The 23,964-nt window shown below is 42.1% G+C and overlaps 1 protein-coding gene across 6 annotated transcripts in view; it reads right to left on the bottom strand.

Annotated features, from left to right (window-relative positions):
- The window catches only part of inpp5b (inositol polyphosphate-5-phosphatase B), a 194,646-nt gene that overhangs the window by 24,793 nt on the left and 145,889 nt on the right, over positions 1 to 23,964 (bottom strand). For all 6 annotated transcript variants that reach the window (XM_063033907.1, XM_063033909.1, XM_063033908.1 and 3 more), the window contains 6 exons: positions 21,956 to 22,143; positions 18,693 to 18,804; positions 13,333 to 13,442; positions 7,583 to 7,718; positions 4,289 to 4,399; positions 1,560 to 1,725 (listed from right to left, as the gene is read on the bottom strand). In XM_063033907.1, the coding sequence (XP_062889977.1) occupies positions 1,560 to 1,725; positions 4,289 to 4,399; positions 7,583 to 7,718; positions 13,333 to 13,442; positions 18,693 to 18,804; positions 21,956 to 22,143 (823 nt within the window). The remainder of the gene's footprint in view (positions 1 to 1,559; positions 1,726 to 4,288; positions 4,400 to 7,582; positions 7,719 to 13,332; positions 13,443 to 18,692; positions 18,805 to 21,955; positions 22,144 to 23,964) is intronic.

Genomic DNA, 23,964 nt, shown 5'->3' with positions numbered 1-23,964 from the left:
GTTGAGAACACACACAGACAGCGGTGGAACTGAACCTGGGTTGGTGATTGTCAACCGTGTGTGACGAGTCCAGGAACCCTGTACAGGAGAGTGGGAAAGCCGTTGAACTGGGGCAGTTCTGCTCTCTCCACCTCAGACGTCCGGGTCCAGCGTCACAAACTGGGGTCTTCCTCGGTTGCAGTGGATGACTGTGACGCCTTCGGTCTCCATACATCACCTTCTTGATCATTGGACCTCACTGTAGATCTCATCCACCCAGTCCACCAGACCTGCATTTGCATGCTAGGACAGGCATGCCAGAACGGGTCACTGGCGCTGTAATAGTGTTACGCTAACCGCTGTACTACCGCGCTGCCCACGCTGAACGCAGGCACTCCAGATTTTTGAACAACTGGAGAGAAGGAAGGTTAGAATGCTGTGAGTCTTGGTAATGCCACTGGCTAGATGCAGATGTTAGTCAGTCATGGATATCTACAGGATAACCTCACTTTAACCATCAACCTTTTGGAGGAACTCAGCAGGTCGAGCAGCACCTGTGGTGGGGGGGGGGGGGCGGGGAATGGAATTGTCAATGTTTTCCCTGATAGAGGATTTCAGTCTGAAACATCAATATTCCTTTCTTCCCACAGATGCTACTCAACCCAATGAGTTGTTTGTTGCTCCAGATTCCAGCATCTGCAGACTCCCATGTCTCACTTTAACCATAATCTTCAGATAATGTGGAAAGTGAAGACAAGTGTCAAATCTAGCTGACGTAACACAAGCCGCCATTATTCCAAGCCAAGGTCAAATCATTGCTTCTTTGATGATTCTAATAAAATTTCATCAAATGAAAAAAAGATGTATATTGGCTATTAGTTGCTGCCTGTTACACCACTGGTGCTCAGGGCAGCAAGGAAGGTCCTCCATCTCTGTCTGCCTTTGGGCATCTTCCCTAATGTGCCCCAGGGTACTGTCACACACTGATGTAGGAGTCTTCATTATTGTTTCCATAACAATTTTTTTATTGCCCAGTCAGGGTTGTTAGCCCTGAGTTGAACCCCCGAACCTGGAGGACCGGTGGACCACTCTTAGTCCGGCCTCCACCCTTTGACCTGTTTCACATGGGTAACCCTACTCAAAGCACACATTGCCCTCCAGGTCATTGAGGCATGCAAGTCTCCAAACACAATAACAAGGCTGTGGTCCTCTTGAAGGAGTAGAAATAGAGGATATTTTTATATTTTAGAAATCCAGGGTCATCAAGTTATTCTGACAGTGGGTAATATGCAAGATCACAAACAAGAGGAATTCTGCAGATGCTGGAAATTCAAGCAACATACATCAAAGTTGCTGGAAAACGCAGCAGGCCAAGCAGCATCTCTAGGAAGAGGTACAGTCGACGTTTCAGGCCGAGACCCTTCGTCAGGAAGGGTCTCGGCCTGAAACATTGACTGTACCTCTTCCTAGAGATGCTGCCTGGCCTGCTATGTTCACCAGCAAATATGCAAGATCAAACCTGTATCAGAGCTCAGTGATAAAAAGAGACCATTTATACTTTTAAATAAAATATAGCGTACCTTCGAGTAAAATCCCCTTGTTAGGTGTAGCACTAAACCATGGTTTGCAATAAGAAGATTCATTCAACTTGGTGATGAACTCAAACTGACAGGGCACAAGTCCAGTGTTGGCAATGACAAGCGTTTGGACCTGGAGCTGCATGAACTTTACATTCTCATAATGAAACTAAAGAGAGAAAACAACTTAAAAAATTAATGCCAATGAAAAATGGAGATTTGCAATATGATCATGGAAAAAAGCCCACAATTGTCAACAAGGTTTAAGTTAACACTTTATCAATCCAGAGTTGATGGGTGATTACGGGGACAAGCCACTGAACCATAAAAGGCAGGAGAGTACAAGTTTTGCATCTGTTTCATTTGGTTATTTTTCTACAATATATAACTGTGTGAAAGGAAAGCATTTTGAAGTACTCATAACACAAGAGGGAGCAGGAAAGTTACTGACAGATGTTATGTTGGTGCATTCACTTTCCTCATCAATCAGTGACAGAAAACAGGATGTGCCTAGCAATGCAATTTTGACAAAAATACAAAACAAATAATTCATCTATGTTTGGCCTAAGGATAGACATAAGAATATACGACTCTGCCATTCAATATGATTATATTTCCATAAGACATAGGAGCAGAATTAGGCCATTCAGCCCATTGAGTCTACTCCATCTTTCCAACATGGCTGATTTATCGTCCCTCTTAACCACATTTTCCCCGTAACCATTGATACCCTGACTAATCAAGAACTTAACAACCTCTAATTTAAATATAACCAATAACTTGGCCTCCAATGCAGACAGTGGCAGTAAGTTCCACAGATTCACTACCCTCTGGCTAAAGAAATTCTTCCTCATCTCTGTTCTAAAGGGACATTCCTCTATTCCAAGGCTGTGCCCTCTGGTCCCAGATTCACCTGCTATAGGAAACGTCCCCTCCACATCCACTCCATCTAGGCCATTCAATATTGAATAGGTTTCAATGAGACCTCCCCTCTCCTATTTCTCGAAACTCCAGCGGGAGGTAGTGTTGTGGTTAGAGCAACATTCTTGCAGCTCGGGGCATCCGGGTTTTGGAGTTCAATTCTGGCGCTGTTCTGTAAGGACTCTCCATGAACTGCTTGAGTTTCCCCCAGATGCCCTAGTTTCCTCCAACAGTCCAAACGCCTAATGGGTAGGTTAAATGATCATTGTAAATTGTCCCACGATTAGGATAGGGTTAATTGGGTTTGTTGAGGAAGTGGGACAACCTGGCTCAAAGGACCAGAAGGACCTATTCTGTGCTATTTCGCTAAAATAACATACTTGCTCTTATATTCTAGTCCCCTTGAAATGAATGCGAACACTGCATTTGCCTTCCGTACCACTGACTCAACCTGCAAGTTAAGGGAACTAGGAACTCCTGCACTAGGACTCCCAGGTCCCTCTGCATCTCTGATTTATGAATTTGCTTCACATTTAGTAAATAAGCTACACTTTTATTCCTTCTGCCAAAATGCACTGTGTTCCATCTGCCACCCCCTTCCCCATTCTCCAAATCTGTCCGAGTCCTTCTACCGACACAATGCTTGCTTAGCCTCGACACCACCTGCTCTCCACCTGTCATCTGCAAACTTGGTCACAAATCATCAATTCTATCATCTAGATCACTGACATATAGAGTGAAACAAGCAGCTAATAAAAAAAAATATTGCAGCCTATAAGGATAGAGAAGTGGAGACCACTGAATTGGTCCGTATATTTAGGAGGTCGCGGAGTTGGAAAATAAGGTTAGAACTGAATGGAGTGAGTTTGGTGGGTGAGTGACTTAGTCAGAGGGATTTAAAGCTTTTGTATCTCAAAATAATGTTCAAAATATAAACTAAGAAAGCATTCAATATGGATATCCTGACCTCTGGTGATATATTTCATTAAATGAGCACAAATTGTCAAATTCATACACCATATTTCTTAATTTTCCTTTCCCTGATGGGTTACCGTATGAGGAATGTCTGGCAGCTCTTGGGCTGTATTTCCTGGAGTTCAGGACAATGGGGGGGGGGGGTCTCATAGAAACATTCCGAATATTAAAAGGCCTGAACAGATTAGATATGGCAAAGTTATTTCCCATGGTAGGGGATTCTAGGACAAGAGGGCATGACTTCAGGATTGAAGGACGTCTATTTAGAACTGAGATGCGGAAAAATCAGAGGGTGGTAAATCTGTGGAATTTGTTGCTACAAGCGGCTCTGGAAGATAAGTCATTTCTTTAAGGCAGGGATAGATAGGTTCTTGATTAGCCAGGGCATCAAAGGGTTTGGGGTGAAGGCAAGGGAGTAGTGGGGATGACTGGAAGAATTGGATCAGCTCATGAAATGGCAGAGCAAACTCAATGGGCCGAACGGCCTACTTCTGCTCCTGTATCTTATGATTATAAATGTTGGCCAATTTTTGCTGCAGTATATAATTGAAAAGTATATTTTAAAACTCTACACAACATTGAATCTAAGTCGTTGACCATCAACTTTACCTTTAAATTGACTTTATAGTGTTACAGTAAGATAACAGCACATCTTTTTGAAATAATTACTGGTTAATAAGAATTCTACTTCTGCTAATTTCTCCATGAGATCGGAAATTTTACTTTATCAGAAAACCATTAATTATTTCGGTGTGGCAACATACCATACAAACTGAATTGCGCTGAAAATCACTCAAGATTGGCCACAAAGAAAGTTACAGATTGAAATATCTTACCTCTGTCTTTGAAAGTGACACTGAAGGAATGGAATCATTCTCCATTCTATCTAAAGTACGAACAATATTTTCATAGGTCTTCCTGTACAAGTCTTGATTGACCACCTTTATCTGTAAAGATATGGACTGTACTTAAGAACTGATCAGTACAAAGTTACTCTTTAAGTGCCAAAAATTATTCCTTAAAGCTAAAGGAGAATATGACAAATGCTGGCGATCTAAAAGCACGAAAAAATTCTGAAAATGCTCCAGTCTGAAAGAATCTGTGGACAGAAAGAAAATTGATGATTATTGAGGAAGGTAGTCAATCCAAAATGATGGTTTCAACACGAATCCCCCTTTCAAAGAGTGGGTTAGGCTGAAACAAATCAGGTACAATCCTCAACAAGAGAAAATCTGCAGACGCTGGAAACCCGAACAACACACACAAAGTACTGGAGGAAATCAGCAGGCCAGGCAGCATCTATGGAAAAAAGTACGGTCGACGTCTCGGGCCAAAACCCAATCCTCTGCTACTTCTGTGACAGGAATCCACAAATGCCCTGACTACGTCATTTTGATAATGCATTTAATATATATTTAAATTCATGCATATGGTACAACTGTGACACTGACTAACTTTAGCAGTTTGCAACATTTTCTCCCCAGAGCTGAGCAACAAATTTACTTGTCTGCTCCTTGATGCAAATGCAAACCTCTCCAGATCAAGATTTGACCTGTAGCATCTTACAGATCTTTCCTGCTAATTAATAATCCAACTGTTTAGCTTGATTAATCAGTTATTTGATAGTTTAACTCTTATTGTACATATCGATATGTTGATTTGACTACTTTAATGTATTTTTTTGTTGATTTTCAATAATAATTAATAAAAAGATTTAAAATAAAAAATATTAATCCAAAACTACAAGTACCCAAAGGAGAATATATATACTACAGAAAGGGTTGATTTAAGTGCTCTGAGATGCAGTGCGACCTGGGATCTGGGGGCATGGTGTTGAAGGAAGCAGATTCACGGGTCTGGTAAGTGAAACAGCAGATACTAATCGAAGTTTAGTATTATACAACTGAAGTCTGGAAACCAGTCACAGGTCTCGCAGCACGTGACCTGTGACCAGAAACCAGGAGCTAACCAATGGGAAGGTGGTTACATAGACCAGCATGGTGGAAGCAACGTGCGATCAGTAAATAAGTTGATCTTCCACATTACGTAAAGGTGAACACACGTGTGCTAGGCTCTCTCTCATGACTCTGAGCCACTCCATGCTGTGAGACATGGGGCAGTGCTGAGAAACCATATGGAAGGTGTGTCATAGTTAATAGGGGGAGGAGCACGTTTGGGTGCACACCTAGTTAAGTAGTTGTTTATCCCTTGTTTAATCTTGTTGTGTAACTTGGACAGAATTAACAAGTGTTTTGAATGTTTAGTGTTGTAGTTTCTATAGTCTGGGTGACATGGTTGAGTGCTTGTCTGGATTACATTGAGTTAAGAATTTCATTGCTTGTTTGTGAATAAACAGTTGCTGTACTTATCCACAATCAGTGTCTGCTGTTTCACTTACTGAACCCGCTTCCTCTTGACAGATGATCTGCACTAACAGGGAAGTATCATCATCATCATTATGGTTTGTGTTATGACATGGGAGATCATAGTCTTAGCAAATTTTTCCACAGAAGTGGTTTGCCATTGCCTTCTTCTGAGCAGTGTCTTCAAAAGACCAGTGTCCCAGCCATTATCAATACTTTTCAGAGACTGGCTGCCTGGCGCCAGTGGTCGTATAACCAGGACCTTCTGATGTGCACCAGCTGCTCATACAACCATCCGCCGCATTCTCTTATGGCTTCACGTGACCCTGATCAGGGGTGTGAGGCTAAGCAGGTGCTACACCTTGGCTGCACGTTAGTGGAGGGTAGAGAGGGTATCACCAACCCGCCACCCAAACAGGGAGATAGAACAAGTGATTAGGAAAGCCAACAGAAAATTATAATCTATTGTTAATACACAACTAGGGAGAGTTTATGCTACGTTATGTTGGGCAGTGTTGAGACTTCATCTGGGTGCATTGTGTACAATATCGGTCTCCATATTAAAATATGAATGCACCCAGTCAGTTTTGTGTAGATTCCCATAATGGAGGGATCACATAACCTGTTGTTGCTCATGCATAACCAGCACAGCATCAAGTGCCACTACAGTACATCGGGCTTTCTTTGATTTGAGTCCAATTCTGCCCCACAGAGTCAAGCTTCACCATCCTGCCCCTATGCTGAAAAGCATATTGGTTTGAAGCAGAAATTTACTGAGGTTGTTACCAATCCTTGCAGTTTATTAAGAGATACAGCACGGTAATAATCCCTTCGAGTCCAACAAGCCCGTGCGGCCCAATTACAAATGTGATCAATTAACCATCTGTATGCCTTTGGAATGTGGGAGAAAGCTGGAGCACAGAGAAAACACACACCATCGCAGGGAGAACTACTTACAGGCATAGGCAGAATTGAACCCAGGACAGCGGCGTTGTAAGCTAACCACTGTGTTATCTTCCGTGAATCCTAATCATTATCATTGCAACAGGACCATGCAAATTAGCCCTACATTTTTTCCACATAAAAAATTCTTTCCATTCATTCCTGCAAAAGTTGCTTCTCGGTGTTTACTTCATTTTATTTTCAGTACTTTGAGTACTTGCTACGTTTGAATGCTCTCTCTCTCTCTCCCTCTTGGTGCTGTCAGAAGATTGTACCAAAGATCTGGATCTGTGATTTATGGATTAGACTGTAGTTCACTTGGACTCTAAGTTTTATATTTATATACTCTGTGTTTTTTCCCATTCTATCTTGTTGTTTGTGCAAGTTGTTTACTTTTTGTGTGTGTGTGGGGGGCTTGGAGTTTGGGATTTAATGTTATTGTTACCGTTTGCACAATTTGTTTTTTTTTGTGTGTGGGGGTGTTTGACGGTCAAAGGTTCATTTATTATCAAAGCATGTATTCGTTTCCTGTTGCGCGATTTGTTTTTTTGTGTGTGGGGTGGGGTGGGGGGTTGATATTTCTTTTTGAACAGCTTCCATGCTTTTCTTTGTTTCGTGACTATCTGGAGAAGACGAATCTCAAGAGTTGTATACTGATACTTTGATATTAAATGGACCTTGAACCTTGGCATGATTTTATGATATTTAATACCTACATGAAACTGCTTTCAGTAAACGTGGAGTATATTCCAATAATTTCTTTCCATTACAACCGATCAAAACAAAGGATAAAACTTGAAAAAATGTGAAAAGGTGATTTCCTACCCCAATTTGAAAGAGTGCACTAACGGGTTTATGGTCACTGATTCTCAAAGCCATGTGACTCCGATAGTCCAACTGCTTGACGTTGCTTCCTTTCCAAAGAATTCGATCGCACCATGCAGGAACTCGGCATTTCTCACTGTGTGGGAAAAAAAACACTTCTTTAAAAAATATCACACTTCCCTACAAACAAAATTAAGGAAGGGTTTCTTGTCCTAATCATGACAAAATGAAGCTTGGTATGAAGTACTGATAGAAATGTCCATGGCCACCTGGACATATCAGCCTCCCTCTTTCTTGCCTTAAAGATCTCCTTAAAGACTAATTTTGCCTTTGTCATTTCCCTTAACATCCCTCCTCTGTACAGTTATTATTCTGTAGATTGCTCTAAAGATTTGCTTTCATGTTATAGGTGTTCTTTAAATGGACAGTTTAATTGTTTCTGGTGAATGCAATTACTGGGAACTCTACCCTACTGAAAGGCAGCACATTATGGGGGAAAAGTTAACATTTAAAATATTAGTGAACAATAATAGTTGCTTCCTTGTTGTCACCCTTTTAGGAATTGCGTCATGTAATGAAGTGGTTTCATTAGTGTGGACATTCCTTCTATTAAAAAAAGTTATATTGCCAATATTTCCTGGCCATACAAGATTTGTCATTAGTATATTATCTCTGTATTTATGTAAACTTATCAACTATTTGCAGTACCATAGTGGGAAAAAAAGAAGATAGTAAGACATGGTGCCAGTAAGGTTGGTTAATGAATCTGTGCAATTAGGAAGCAGTGCTGGAACTGGATTACAGAATGCTGAATGTAATCCCTCCCAATTGAGACAACACAAGCAGAAACAGCAGACTGGGTGATTCACTTGTATTAATTTACATTTCAAATAAAAATGTATGTGAAGTAATAGACAGAGCTGCCCTAGGCACTGGATTCCCGAGGAATCATCTTGCCTACAGAATAGAGAGAATAGAAGGAAAAATTTATAGCAGATGAAAATGAAGATTATTTCTTGCATATCATTGGTCAAACAGGGAAGAATTATACCATCGAGTCCTCAAATAAGACTCTGGAAAATGCATGAAAGTCATTTTCCCTCTAACCAGAATCCCATATCCTCTAATATCAGACATTTCAATCCTGTCAAAAAGACTGACTATCTGCTCTCTCTATGCCTCTCACAATATTATATAGTTCTGTTAGCTTGTCCCTCAGCCTCCAACATTTCAATCTAGGCAGCATCCTGGTGAATCTCTTCTGAACCTCTCCAAAACCTCCATATCCTTCTCATGATATGATACCAGAACTTCAAACGATAGTCCAAGTGTAGCCTAACTAAATTTATTTATACAGCTGTAAAATGTCTGCCCAACTTTGATACTCTAACAAGCATGCTGTGCGCACTATCCACTTGCACTGCCACTTTCAGAGATCAGTGGATTTGCACCTCAAGATCCCTCTGTATATCAATGCTTTTAAAGGTGCTGTCATTCACTGTGTAATTGACCTCTTACACTTGACCTTCTGAAATGCATGACCATACTTGTCTGGATAAAACTCTGTCTGTGATTCCTCTGCTAAACTTCCAACTCAGCTACGTCCTGCTGAATAGCAATTTTCATGTGGTCAGCAAACCTTCCATTCATACCATCTAAATTATTTATAGAACAGAAACAACAGAGGTCCCAGCACCAATCCTGTGGAACACCACTGGTCACAATCCTCCACTCTGAGAAACACAACTCCAGTGCCACCCTCTGCTTCCCATGACCAAGTCAATTTTGTATACAACTAACTAGCTCACTGTGGATCCCACCTGACTTAATCTTCTGGATCAGCCGACCATGAGGGTCCTTGTCAAAGGATTACTAAACGTAGTTGCATGTGGTGAACGTGCGCTGCCCTACCCTTGACAATCAAATTCCTCATTTCCTCGAAAAACAATTAAATTTGTGACATTGGACCATCTCTACACATAGTTAGGCTGATTTTCCCTAATAAGTGCATAGTATTCCAAATGCAAGTATATCCCATCCAATAATTTCCCTAGAAATAATGCAAGGCTAACTAGTCTATCATTACCAGTTTTTGTCCTGCTGCCCTTGTAAAGGAACAATCCGTAGCTATTCTCCAGTCTCTTGGGACCTCACCTGTGGGTAAAAAGGATGCAAAGATCTCTGCCCAAACCTTAGTAATCTCCCCCTTTCCCTCCCATAGTATCCTAGGATAGATTCCATCGGGCACTGGGGACATATCTACCTTAATGTTTCAGAATATACATCACCCCCTTAATATCAACACGCCCTAAGTTACACCCTTCCCAAATTTCACCATCATCCATGATCTATCCTAGTTGAATACAAATGCAAATTTCTCTGGTTTAACACATAAGTTCCCTCTATTGTCTTTGAGTGGACCTAATCTTTCCACAGATCCCTTCTTGATCATAATGTACATTTCAAATGTTTTTGGATTCTCCCTAATCTTACTTGCCAAGGACATCTCATCTGCCTTTTAGAATTTCTAATTTCTTGTTTAAAATTCTTTCTTCTTTCCTTCATATTCTTCAAGACCATGTTCATGCCTTACATTTGGGAGTGAATGACTGCTCCTACAGAATACAACAAACCATCTACTGCTTGGAGCTGAATAGGATGAATAGAAAATATGTAAAAAATCAAGATCTCATCAAGATCCAGAGAGACTACCTGTTTTTTCTACGGCAGATTAATTCACAAGTCCAAAGGTCAGTCTGCCTGAAGTGACATTCTGGAGGTGTTGACCACAGATCACCACCACAATTCACAGCCAACAATTTTGAGAGATTCACAGAAGATTGGCAACTGAACATCACCGTCTCACTTCCCACAGAATAATGACAAGGCAGAGGACACTTTGAACATAACAAAGCAACTGCCATGGATGGCTAAACCATCACAGGCAGACCTCCATTTGAGTATCCTAGATTTCCACAAATACCTCTCCCAAGGGACAATCTAGTGCAAATACTTAACAAGCAGACAGTGAGAACTCTAACCTCAGTAGAAATCAAATCAAAATCAACTTTAATTGTCATTCAAACTATACATGGATACAGATGAACGAAACAGGATTCCCTTGGGCCAAGGTGCAAAAACATACACATGCATTCAAAGCAGTGAGAGAGAAAAAAAATTGCCAAGTAAGAAACCATTTGTAGCTGAATGTCAAGTCCCACAAATTGATGGTTCCTGCCATTCCACCAATCAAACACTAGAGGGCAGCATCAATAGGAGAGGCCACCCCCCAGCACGGACTCCATGCTACACCGCCTCTGGCGTCTCCTCACTTGGACTGCAGTAGCAGTTGAGCCCGCGGCTTGAGGCCTAGTCCTTGCTACAGCCGAGACCACACTGCTGCCTCTCCGCCTATCTTCCCACCAAACACGGCAATCAGTGTCCAAAAGGGTCTTCCAGTGAAATATCCAAGTCAGTCACTCATGGTTTCACTGCACGCCATCTTCACGCACCAACTCTGGTGCCTTTGAGTAGGTGGCAGCAGCACGGTCAGCTCCTCCGAACCCAATCCGGCGCCTGACCGGCCTGCACTCTCTTCTGGCACACCAATCTGCCCGCACTCTCCTCCGGCGCCCCCAACCAGCCTGCACTCTCCTCCGGCAGCCTGACTGGCCCACGTTCCCCTTCTCCAAACCACCGGCCGGCTCCTATGACACCCTGGCTGGCTACTCCGAACAACAAGCAGCTCACTGATGCGGTAGACGTGCTGTACCCGCCTTTACTGGAGTCCCATATAATCATTACAATCACAAAAGACGCATCTAACTAAGAACGGTGCGGTTTTGGTTGTCCCCCGAGGGGCCGCTGCGTGTGCACACGCCGCCATCTTACAGGTGGCTGGAAGTGCAGAAAAATGGGCAGGGCAACTTGATCAACTAAAGGAAAACAAGCACACAAAGACAACAGTAATACCTACAACCTACCAATACTAGAGTGGGAGACACCGTAAGGGAGAAACCCAGACACGATGAAAAGCAGTGATATTTTAACACTCACCACACCCCAGATACATGGGGTGGCAATGAGGAAGGCACCCCAGTCAGAGGAACAGGCATATGATTGTTGGGACTAGCTTAAATGTATGCCCTTTGATGAGAAACTTTGCCAGTCCCATGAAATATAACTGGAACTTGGAAGATTTAAGTTAAAGCTCTGCCAGGGCCAACCATGAAAAATCAAAACATCAGGCAATACACAGTGGGGATGAAAAAAAAGACACATTGAAGGATTTGTTTCAGTTTCCACAGATTTGAAAATGGAATTCTAAATAAAATACAAAGGCAAAGTTTTTCTTTCTTTCATTTAACATAATACTGCATGTATTTTTGTAGAATATTTGGATGTGTGGCCAGCTGATGGTGTAGGATTTCTGAGGTGAGTGGGCCAGGGTTCGAATCCGGCCGGCTCCTTGCGCACTTTCCATCCGTGCTGGGTTGAGTGTTGAGCTAGCAGCCTGGCCAGGTGTAAAACAAAACGGTAATCGCTAAAGAAACGGCAAGGCTGCTGCCCGATGCGCCACAAGGCGCACGAAGGAACAACTTAGAAATGTAATAGCAATGAAGAAATGAAAAACGAGTCTAGTGCATCTCTTCTGGCTGCACAGGAAGGTGTCAACAGCCAGGCTGCCTCACACAGATGTTATGAACGTGGAAGATACACTGCTAGTCCTGCAGAGAAGAACATAGCTCATATTTACATCCTACGAGATTTGGAGTAGGCTACTTCTGGACTTGGATGGACAGTAAAATATCTGGAGAACTGTGTCAAGTTAAAGAAACTGGAGACTGGACACGTATTTTGGATCTGATTTACTTTTTAATCTTTAATTTCACACCAAATGTGGTATATGTAACATCTGTGAGCAATAGCTGCTTTAAAGATGTTACCCTTAAGTACTGTATCATGTGACTAAACTGTGTTGCAAAAGCATTTTGTTTGTCAGTACATTTGGAAGCAAGCCACAGCAAGAACACTTTGTAATGCTGTAACCTCTTTCATTAATAATGTGCTTTTGTTTTCTGTTTCAGTTCTCGACCATTTCTACTATCTTCGAGAAATCAACCAGAGAAATACTGCGACAAGTGCTGAAGGGAAAATGATGCTCCTTGTTTTTTTTTGTTTTTTATTATGAGGACCTGGTCGGAATTGATTTGAGTTTCGGTTCGAATTGAATAGATGTGATTCCGGGATTGAGAGGCTTGCCGTATGAGGAACATTTGATGGCTCTGGGTCTCTACTCACTGGAATTCAGAAGAATGAGGGGAGATCTCATTGAAACCTATCCAATGTCAAAAGGCCTCAATAGAGTGGATGTGGAGAGGATGTTTCCTATGGTGGGGAAGTCTAAGACCAGAGAACACAAGGTGTCTTCCTAGAACGGAGATGAGGAGAAATTTCTTTAGCCAGAGAGAGGTTAATTTTGTTGAATTTGTTGCCACAGGCAGCTGTGGAGGCCAGGTCATTGGGTATATTTAAGGCAGAGGTTGACAGATACTTGATTTGTCAGGGCGTGAAGGGATATGGGGAGAAGGCAGGAGATTGGGGCTGAGAGGGAAATAGGATCAGCCATGATGGAATGGCGGAACAGACTCGATGGGCCAAATGGTCGAAATCTGCTCCTATATCCTATGGTCTTATGAATTTAAAAATGGCAAAGTCAACTCTGAATGATAGTTCAAGTCATCCATTACCTTGTGTCCCAGTTGTCTGTGCCAATATCATATTTGTAGGTTGGCTGAAAGTTGATTATTCCCTCTTTGAATCCTTGGAATACCTGCAGGTTCTCCATGAGGTTTGTCAGCTGCATAACAACAATAGAAGTTCTTATATTTTCAGTCTTCGCAAAAGCAATGTGTTCAATTATAAAAATGTCAGTGACTTCTCATTTAAAAACAAGTTTTTTTATTGATCTTAAAAGGACCAATAAAATAAAGTAGCACTGAAATAAGGTTATTCTACTTTGCATGGGGAATGTGACTGTTAGGGCGTTTTTGGGGTTAGGACGTATTAACTTCAGCAACGAACTTTAGCCACCAATCTTTAGAGCTGAACATGGACTGTAGATTAAATTTAAAATGCAGATCTGGACAATGGATTCCTAGAGCTGTTAGTTGAAAAACTGGATAATACAGATTAACAAAGACAAGAAAATCTACAGATGCAGGAAATCCTGTTGAGTTCTTCAAAGCATTTTATGTGTAATACGGATTAACGTTCATTTTGGTTGTCTGGACTGTTATAGTGAAGAAGGAGATGTGTAAGTTATGTAAATACATTGTACATGTAGAATTGTCCTTTGAGCGTTATGTAGTCATGTAGTGTTGGGTCGAGCAGGTGTCTTCCTCTGAAAGGGTCCCAATACGATGCCTGCTGTGTTTCATCTTGCTAAATAAAAGACTACTTTATATCTACCAGCCATGTCTCTCTGGTGACTTTGTTCATGTTACAGCAGTGAAGTAGAATTAGTTAAGTTTGTCACCTCTACAGGGACATTGGCTGCTGACAGCAACTCGCCAGAGTCCTCTGTCCTGGGTGAGTCGGATGGTTTCCCTGGATGACAGAAGGATGATTAGCAATGTGGCTTCCACAGGCTTCTGGCTCTCACCACACGATTTCATACATCTCCTAGGCAAAGATAATTCTTCTCCAAGGGATGAGGTCTTTGGAGCTTCTGTTGGTGTTCTGTAGCACTACGTTTGTATGGAATATGGAATGCGGTTGCTAGCCCCATGCCTAACCCTCCTCCTTTTGCAGCTGCATTTGACACCGGTCACGGCGGAGTTGTGACACAGAGCAACCAAGCTAAAATAACGACACTTTCAAATCCTGACTTTCCATTGTGTAACTTTATATTAATCATAAAGTGAAGAGAAAAATGCAGTGTGGAATGCATACAATATTAGAGCATAAATTTTATGATCCCCTCTAATGTGTTGAGGCTTGTATTTCCTGATTCAATACTGTCAGCTGTTCTGTATGTTTTGGAATAACTTTAGGCCATTATTTAAAATTGTGAATTGTGTTATTTTTTTAATGAAAGTATTTACATCTTTTGAAGATAATTTATTCTTCCTCAATGAAATATTATGCATCAATTTTCCTTTTACTTTTTACTTTTCCCTTTCAATAAAGTAAATACAAAAAAATCTATCTGTTCCATAAGTAAGTTGATTACCAAACAATACCTTCTTTGTCTATACCAGATCCTAAAAAAACAAAGTCAATCCAATATATACAAGACTTCTGTAGAGTACTGTAGTAATTTTATGTATTGTTCTGTATTGCTGCTGCAAAAAAAAAATCATGACATACGTGAGTAATGCCTCTCAAAGTCCAACCCTACACCCCCGTCACGAGAGGTGGGAATGGGGAAAGGCACCCAACAAGGCTCTGGTGAAGCTTTGTGGGCCAATCCCCTGTACAGTGGATACAATGGATTACAGAAACATCGATGAACTCTAACCATACTATCGACTCTGGACGATAGGAACAGGAGGTCATCAAAGGCCCCTGTTCCACAGGCAGCTACAGGCCGAGGAAGAATGATGATAATCCCGATTCTGATATGGGTCTCTATTGTGGACTGAGAGTGGGAAGGGGGTAGGGAGAGGGGAATCATGGTTGGGAAGAGGGGCAGGGGGAGGGGAGGGTGTGGGAAACACTAGAGAGACTTTCTGTAATGATCAATAAACTACTTGTCTGCAATCAAATGACCTTGCCTGGCGTCTCAGAACAGGGTGTGTCTGAACCCGCACTACCTCCTACTCTATCTCTGCCACCTGTTCCACATCCCTCCCGTGGCACTCCACCCTCACTATTCCAGACATTCTTTGCTCTTGCCAGATTTAGAAACTCGCTCTCTGCTCCATGCTGACAGACACAGTACTGTACAAAAGTCTTTGGCACCCCAGCTACATATATGTGCCAAAGACTTTTGCACAGTACCGTAAACCCTCCTGGTGCTTTTTATATATGACAACCAGCAAAATCACATCCAAAATATTCAGCATTTTAAAATTCTGGCTCCAAACCAACCTATTATTTTTAGTCCAGAAGACATATTTAGTTTTGCAAGCTTAACATCAATACAAATACCTATGTCAGGATGCTTTGACTATAGCTCAGCATTTAACACTATCATTCCTACAGTCTTGATCGAAAAGCTACAGAACCCTAAGCCTCTGTCCCTCCCTCTGCAACTGGATCCCCAGCTTCCTAACCAGAAGTCCACAATCTGTGCAGATTGGAAATAACACCTTCACTTCGCTGACATCAACACTGGCACACCTCAGGGATGTGTGCTCAGCCCACTGATCTACTCTCTCTACACCCATAGCTGTGTAGCAATGTATAGCTCAAATGCCATCTATAAATTTGCTGATGATACAACCGTTGTTGGCAGAACTTCAGTTGGTGATGAAAGGGCATACGGGGGCGAGACAGACTAGTTAGTTGAGTGCTGTTGCAGCCACCATCTTGCACTCAACATCAGCAGACCGAAGACTTGATTGTGGACTTTAGGAAGGGAACACAAACCAATCCTCAGAGAGGGATCAAAGTGGAGAGAGCGAGTAATTTCAAGTTCCTGGGTGTCAAGATCTCTGAAGACCTAACCTGGACACAGCATATTGATGCAGCTATAAAGAAGGCAAGACAGCGGCTATAGTTCATTAGCAGTCTGACGAGATTTGGTTTGTCAACTAGAACAGTAGTCCCCAACCTCCGGGCCGTGGACTGATACCGATCCGCGAAGCATGCAGGAGTGCAGCGGTAGCCAGGACGCACCCAGCACATCTTTAAGAAAAAAGCCAAAATAAACAAGCTAATCAATTAGGTGCCGCCCGGCACGTAGATGTCGGCCCAGATCAGAGGCGTTAGGGGCCCCCGGCACCTAATTAATTAGCTTGTTTATTTTAGCTTTTTTCTTAAGGATGTGCTGGGTGCGTCCCGGCTACCGCTGTACCCCTGCATGCTTCGCGGATCGGTATCGGTCCGTGGCCTGGAGGTTGGGGACCACTGAAGTAGAACACTCGGAAATTTCTACAGACGTATCATGGAGAGCATTCTGATTGGCTGCATCACCCACTGGAATGGGTGGGGGGGGTCTAAGGTTCAAAGATTCATTTATTATCAAAGCACGTATCCCTATGCAACTTTGAGATTTGTCTTCTCCAGATAGCCACAAAACAAAGACTGAACATGAAAGTCATTCAGAGGGAAACATGAAACCCACCTCCACCCCCAGCAAAAAAAAAAGAACATCATTCCAATCATCAACGCCCCCCCCCAAACAAACTGGAACAGAAACATCAACCCCCAAAAAGCAACCCCTCCCCTGTTACTGCACAAGATCAAAGTAAGTAGCAGAAACTTGTAAAATTACTCAGCTCCATCATGGGTACTAGTCTCAGTAGCCCGATTTCTAAATGCACATTGACCCATAGACACTTCCTCACTACCTTATAAGAATCAGAATCAGGTTCATTATCACTGGCATGTGCCATGAAATTTGTTACTTAACGGCAGCAGTTCAATGCAATACATAATACAGAAGAAAGAAAAGTAAGTAAGTAAATCAATTACTCATGACTGCGTTGCCACCAACAGCACCAATCTGCTAATTAAATTTGCTGACGATACTACATTGATTGGCCTAATCGCAAATAATAATGAGGCAGCCTACAGAGAAGAAGTCCTCACCCTGACACAATGGTGTCAAGAAAACAACCTCTCCCTCAATGTTGCAAAATCAAAGGAGCTGGTTGTGGACTACAGGAGGAATAGAGACAGGCTAACCCCTATTGACACCAATGGACCTGGGGTTGAGAGGGTGAATAGCTTTAAGTTCCTTGGTGTAACCATCACTGAGGATCTTACGTGGTCTGTACATACCGGCTGTGTGATGAAAAAGGCACAACAGCACCTCTTTCACCTCAGACAGTTGAAGAAGTTTGGTATGGGCCCCCAAATCCTAAGAAATTCCTACAGGGGCACAATTGAGAGCATCCTGACTGGCTGCATCACTGCCTGGTATGGGAACTGTACTTCCCTCAATCGCAGGACTCTGCAGAGAGTGGTGCGGACAGCCCAGCGCACCTGTAGATGTGAACTTCCCATGATTCAGGACATTTACAAAGACAGGTGGGTAAAAGGGCCTGAAGGACCATTGGGGACCTGAGTCACTCCAACCACAAACTGTTCCAGCTGCTACCATCTGGGAAACTGTACCGCAGCATAAAAGCCAGGACCAGCAGGCTCTGGGACACCTTTTTCCACCAGGCCATCAGATTGATTACTTCACGCTGATACACAACTGTATTTCCATTTTATATTGACTGTCCTGTTGTACATACTATTTATTACAAATTACTATAAATTGTACATTGCACATTTAGACGGAGACGTGACAGAGATTTTTACTCCTCATGTACGTGAAGGATGTAATAAAATCAATTCAATTATATATGTGTTGGCGCGTGGCCAAGTGCCTAAGGCGTTCGTCTAGTGATCTGAAGGTTGCTAGTTTAAGCCTTGGCTGAGGCAGCGTGTTCTATCCTTGAGCAAGGCACTTAACCACACATTGCTCTGCGGCGACACCAGTGCCAAGCTGTATGGGTCCTAATGCCCTTCCCTTGGACAACATCGGTGGCGTGGAGAAGGGAGACTTGCAGCATGGGCAACTGCTGGTCTTCCGTACAACCTTGCCCAGGCCTGCACCCTGGAAACCTTCCAAGGCGCAAATCCATGGTCTCATGAGACTAACGGATGCCTATAATATAATTATATACATTTAATGCAACTCATTTTTTTTCCTCCATATTTATCATGTATTTCATTGTACTGCTGCCGTAAAGTTAACAAATTTCATGAGGTATGCTGGTGATATTAAACCTGGTTATGATTCCGATTCTGACTGCAAAGTCCAAGCTCTATCATTATTCTTCTTTCTTAACTTTATTTTTAACCATTGCTATCAACCATTGCTATCACCTTATCTCATTGCCTCAGTCGTCCTGAAAAAAGTTAATAGCGAATGTAACATAAACCTTACCTGGTCATACTTGATGAGTTTTGTATAATCCTTTGCTGCAATTAGCTTTTTAATTGTTTCTACGTCAGGATGATGTATCCTGTAGTTCAAATCTCCAAGCCATATTATAATGCTTCATAAATCAAAAAAAAAGCAAAGTTACAAACAATTAAGAGCAAACATAGACAATTTTCAGATTCTCATTTCTTCCCGTAAAGAATCATATTCCTTGCATACTCTCAGTGACCACTTTATTAGGTACACTCCTACACCTTCTCATTAATGCAAACATCTAATCAGCTAGTGATGCAACAGCACCTCAGTGCGTAAAAGCATATAGACATTGTCAAGAGGTTCAGTTGTTGTTCAGACCAAACGTCAGAAAGGGAAGAAATGTAATCTAAGCGGCTTTGACTTAGTTGACATTGTTGACAGTTCCAACAATTGCTGGTGCTAGATGGGGCAGTTTGCTGATTTTCTGGGATTTTCACGCACAACAATCTCGAGAGTTCACAGAGAATGGTGCGAGAAACAAAAAAAAAAGCACATCCAGTGAGCAGCAGTTCTGTGGGTGAAAATCCGTTGTTAATGAGAAAGTTCAGACTGGCCCAGGTCGACAGGAAGGCGACAATAACTCAACGATCCACTCATTACAGAAGTGGTGTGCAGAAGAGCATTGCTGAACACACAATATGTAAAACCCTGAAGTGGAAGACCAGGTGCAGACACTCAGTGGCCACTTTATTAGAAATAGGAGGTACGCAATATTGTGGCCACTGAATGTATAGGACATCAGACCAACAATGCTCATTCAACAAGAATCATTCTTCATGCGTGAGCCATACATGTTATAACAACTTGAGAGTGCAAAGATACATACAACAATATTTAAGGTCCATATATTTTATCCTAATAATCATTTTCACACCAGGTAAACATCCCTTAATTCAGCTTCACTTCAACTATTTGAGAAACACTCCCAAGTAAATACAAAGAATATTAATAATAAAATCATAACTTTTTCTGTTTCTTAATTACAAATGTACTATTTATTAAGGATAAAAAAATTAAGAAAGGAACATAAAGCTCACAGTTATATTACCAACAAATTCAACTAATAGTTCTAAAATTTCCTTGCCTGCTGGTGAACTGCTCTGAAATGAGATTAAATGCTCTTTGTGAAACCTGTAAGATGTTTACCTTTTCCCATGAAGAAATTGGTGTAGTCTCACACAGTCACATTTACACCAGAAAAAAAAAGTTTTAGATCTGTATCCAGGGTTATGCTCCAAACAAGTCTCTCCCACCCTTTCTCCACTCACACCATCAATATTTCCTTTGATTCCTTTCTCCCACCTTTAAACACTGTTAACATCAACTAGCTCCAGAGCATTCTAAATTCTAACCAGTCTGCATGTCAACTCACGTTTCTCCAGATTTCCTATGAAATTTTATCATTTTATTATTGAGTTTATTACTGTTGGTTGAATTCATTAGTAACTTTCTTAATTGTGATCTTTGTTTCTTTCTATTCTTGTCTGCTTTGCATTTAATCCATTAAGTCCTTTTATAACGAAGTGAGACCATTGGTTGTAAGAACATTTCAATGATGAGGCAAGTGAGTGAAGTTATCCCTTTTTGTTTCTAACTGATATTACTTGGCATAAAACATGGATGAGCTTTTTGGAGACATCCAGCAGTTTCCTGTTCTGTGACATCAAATTGTGCTTATAGAAGATTGATTTTACCAGATCCAATTCAGGCCACGCCCTTTTCTCCCTGCTGCAATCAGGAAAGTACAAGAGCTTCAGGACTCGCACCGCCTGGTTCAAGAACAGTTACTACCCCTCAACCATCAGGCTCTTGAACAAAAGAGGATAACTTCACTCACTTGCTCATCATTGAAACTTTGCCACAACCAATAATCTCACTTCAAGAACCCTTTATCTCATTATCTCATTAGTTATTTCTACTTATTTATATTTGCATTTGCACAGTTTGTTGTCTTCTGCACTCTGGTTGATCTTTCACTGATCATGTTATAGTTACTATTTTATAGATTTGCTGAGTATGCCTGCAGGATCAAAAAGCCTCAGGATTGCTCTGCTGGGGGAGAAGCTGACAGCGATGCAGGTGGATGCTTTCCTGGTGTCACAGATTATTGATTACCTGACTGGCAGACCACAGTACGTGTGCTTGCAACACTGTGTGTCCGACAGAGTGATCAGCAGCACTGGGGCTCCACAGGGGACTGTCTTGTCTCCCTTTCTCTTCACCATTTACACCTCAGACTTCAACTACTGCACAGAGTCTTGTCATCTTCAGAAGTTTTCGGATGACTCTGTCATAGTTGGATGCATCAGCAAGGGAGAATGAGGCTGAGTACAGGGCTACAGTGGGAAACTTTGTCACATGGTGTGAGCAGAATTATCTGCAGCTTAATGTGAAAAAGACTAAGGAGCTGGTGGTAGACCTGAGGAGAGCTAAGGTACTGGTGACCCCTGTTTCCATCCAGAGGGTCAGTGTGGACATGGTGGAGGATTACAAATACCTGGGGATATGAATTGACAATAAACTGGACTGGTCAAAGAACACTGAGGCTGTCTACAAGAAGGGTCAGAGCCGTCTCTATTTCCTGAGGAGACTGAGGTCCTTTAACATCTGCCGGACGATGCTGATGATGTTCTACAAGTCTGTGGGGGCCAGTGCTATCATGTTTGCTGTTGTGTGCTGGGGCAGCAGGCTGAGGGTAGCAGACACCAGCAGAATCAACAAACTCACTCGTAAGGCCAGTGATGTTGTGGGGATGGAACTAGACTCTCTGACGGTGGTGTCTGAAAAGAGGATGCTGTCCAAGTTGCATGCCATCTTGGACAATGTCTCCCATCCACTACATAATGTACTGGGTGGGCACAGGAGTACATTCAGTCAGAAACTCATTCGACCGAGATGCAACATTGAGTGTCATAGGAAGTCATTCCTGCCTGTAGCCACCAAATTTTACAACTCCTCCCTTGGAGAGTCAGACACCCTGAGCCAATAGGCTGGTCCTGGACTTATTTCCTGGCATAATTTACATATTACTATTTAATTATTTATGGTGCAACTGTGACGAAAACCAATTTCCCTCGGGATCAATAAAGTATGACTATGACTATGATTGTATGTGGTGACATGCATATATTCTGATAATAGCATTTACTTTGAACTTTGAATACGTGACATTCCTCTGAATCAGAGATGAACAATTTTATGCAAGCCATCATTTTAGTCCAGCCACTTACTCATGCTTCATGATTGTACGTGATGTTAATGGCAGGTTAGACTGAACAAAACGCATTCTGGAGCAGATTTCTTTGTAGTCCTGGTTCCGTCTGTCATATTCTTCAATGTGTGCTGCAAGATGAGAATTCACGATACACAAGGAGGTGTTATGAAACTGAAATCTTATACTCACTCCGCCCTTGTTACCCTAGGAAGAAAAATACATTTGAAAAGTGTGAGATTTAAAAATACAGAACAGTAAAAGACAGAAGACAAAATACTAGCTGTCCATTTCCTTTCCAGTCCTGATGAAGGGTCTCAAACTGAAGTGTTGACAGTTTACTTCCCTTCACAGACGCTGGCTGCTTAGCTGAGATCCTCTCGCATTTTCTGTGTTTCGCTCAAGATATCCAGCATCTTGTGTTTGCACTAAAATTATCTCAGAATTCATAAAAAAAAAATTCTTCGGAGAAATAATACCTTGCTAGAAATAAGATTAATCCATTAGCTAATTATGAATTGCAGAACTTGCGCATTTTACAATGGGTTGGATACTGCAGCCATTTTAGTTCCGCCACTTACTCATGCGTTATGTTAACAGCAAGGATTCTGGATGATTACCTGAATTCCTACACCTGGGATCTCTGTCCCTCCTCTCAGCTGTTTGCCAAATCTCTGCAAATACACAGATGCCGCACACTTTCAGGTAGAAAGCTAGGCTGTTTAAGATTCTGTGCCGAGGCCAAGTGAGTCGGTGGTTGAGATTGAGATTCAGAGTGAATGTGCAATGATCTGTTTTTTGCCAGCAGGAATGGCAGTTGGGTGACATGTTTCAGAACTGGTAGCTAGAGTGGAGGTGGGAAGCTATGAAAGACAACACAGGTTTTTGCTGTGGCGGTCAGGGCCGATGGAGAATGAAGGTGGGTTGTGCTCTAGGTTGCTCGCTAGAAAAGGCAGAACCTGGATTTCAGTGAACTGCGAGTAGTTACTGGGTGGGGTGGGGGGAGGTGAAGACTGAAAATCTGGTTGAGTAGTGCCACAACAACAATCTCCCGCTCAACATCAGCAATCAAAGGAGTTGATTTTCAACTAGAGGAGGAAGAAGCCAGAGGTCCATGAGTCACTCCTCATTAGGAGAACAGAAGTGGAGAGGGTCAGAAGCTTTAAATTCCTTGGCATCAATACCTCAGAAGATCTGAACTGGAACTAGCACATACAGTAAGCGTAACCACAAAGACTGCACAATGGCACCTCATCGTTCTCAGAAGGTAGTGTAGATTCAGCGTGCTACCAAAAACTTTTGACAAGCTTCTCAGGACGCACAGTGGAGAGTATCCTAATTAGTTGCGTCAAGGTTGCAACAGCAACGGCCAGGAAAGGAAGGGCTACGGAAAATGGCGGATGCAGCCCAGTCCATCACACCACGTGAAACAACACTGCCACAAGAAAACAGCACACATCAAAGGTGTCCACCATCCAGGGTCTGCCCTCTTCTCACCACCACCAGTGAATAGGAGGAACAGAAGCCTTAGGTGCCACACTAAAATATTCAGGAACAATTATTACCCTACAACCATGTCTCCTGAACCAGTGTGAGTAACTTAATTCACCACTATTCTGACCTATTCTACAACCTACAGACCCACTTTCAATGTTCTCAGTGTTAGTTTTATTGCAGTTTGTCTTCTTTTCCACATTGCCATTTGCCTGTTTATTTTTGTAAAATTCTATTATATTTCTTCTTTCCCTGAAAACACTTGCAAGAAAGTGAATGTCAAGGTAATGAATAGTAACATATAATAAATTCACTTTGATCTTTCAACTTATCCTCTTGCCTTATACACCTCAGCCTAGGAAAAGAATACCCCCAGTATCCAGCCAGGTTAGCCCTGTCAGAATGTTGTAACTATCGGTGAGTCTCTCACTGTTCGAAACTCTGAATGCAAAACCAATCAACCCAATCCCTCCTCATGGACCAACCCAGATATCCCCAGACTGGTGAATATCTATTACTCTCTCTGTGGTAACC

Source organism: Mobula hypostoma, chromosome 26 (genome assembly GCF_963921235.1).
Source record: "Mobula hypostoma chromosome 26, sMobHyp1.1, whole genome shotgun sequence".
Taxonomy (NCBI): domain Eukaryota; kingdom Metazoa; phylum Chordata; class Chondrichthyes; order Myliobatiformes; family Myliobatidae; genus Mobula; species Mobula hypostoma.
This window is presented reverse-complemented; position numbering and strand designations above follow the sequence as displayed.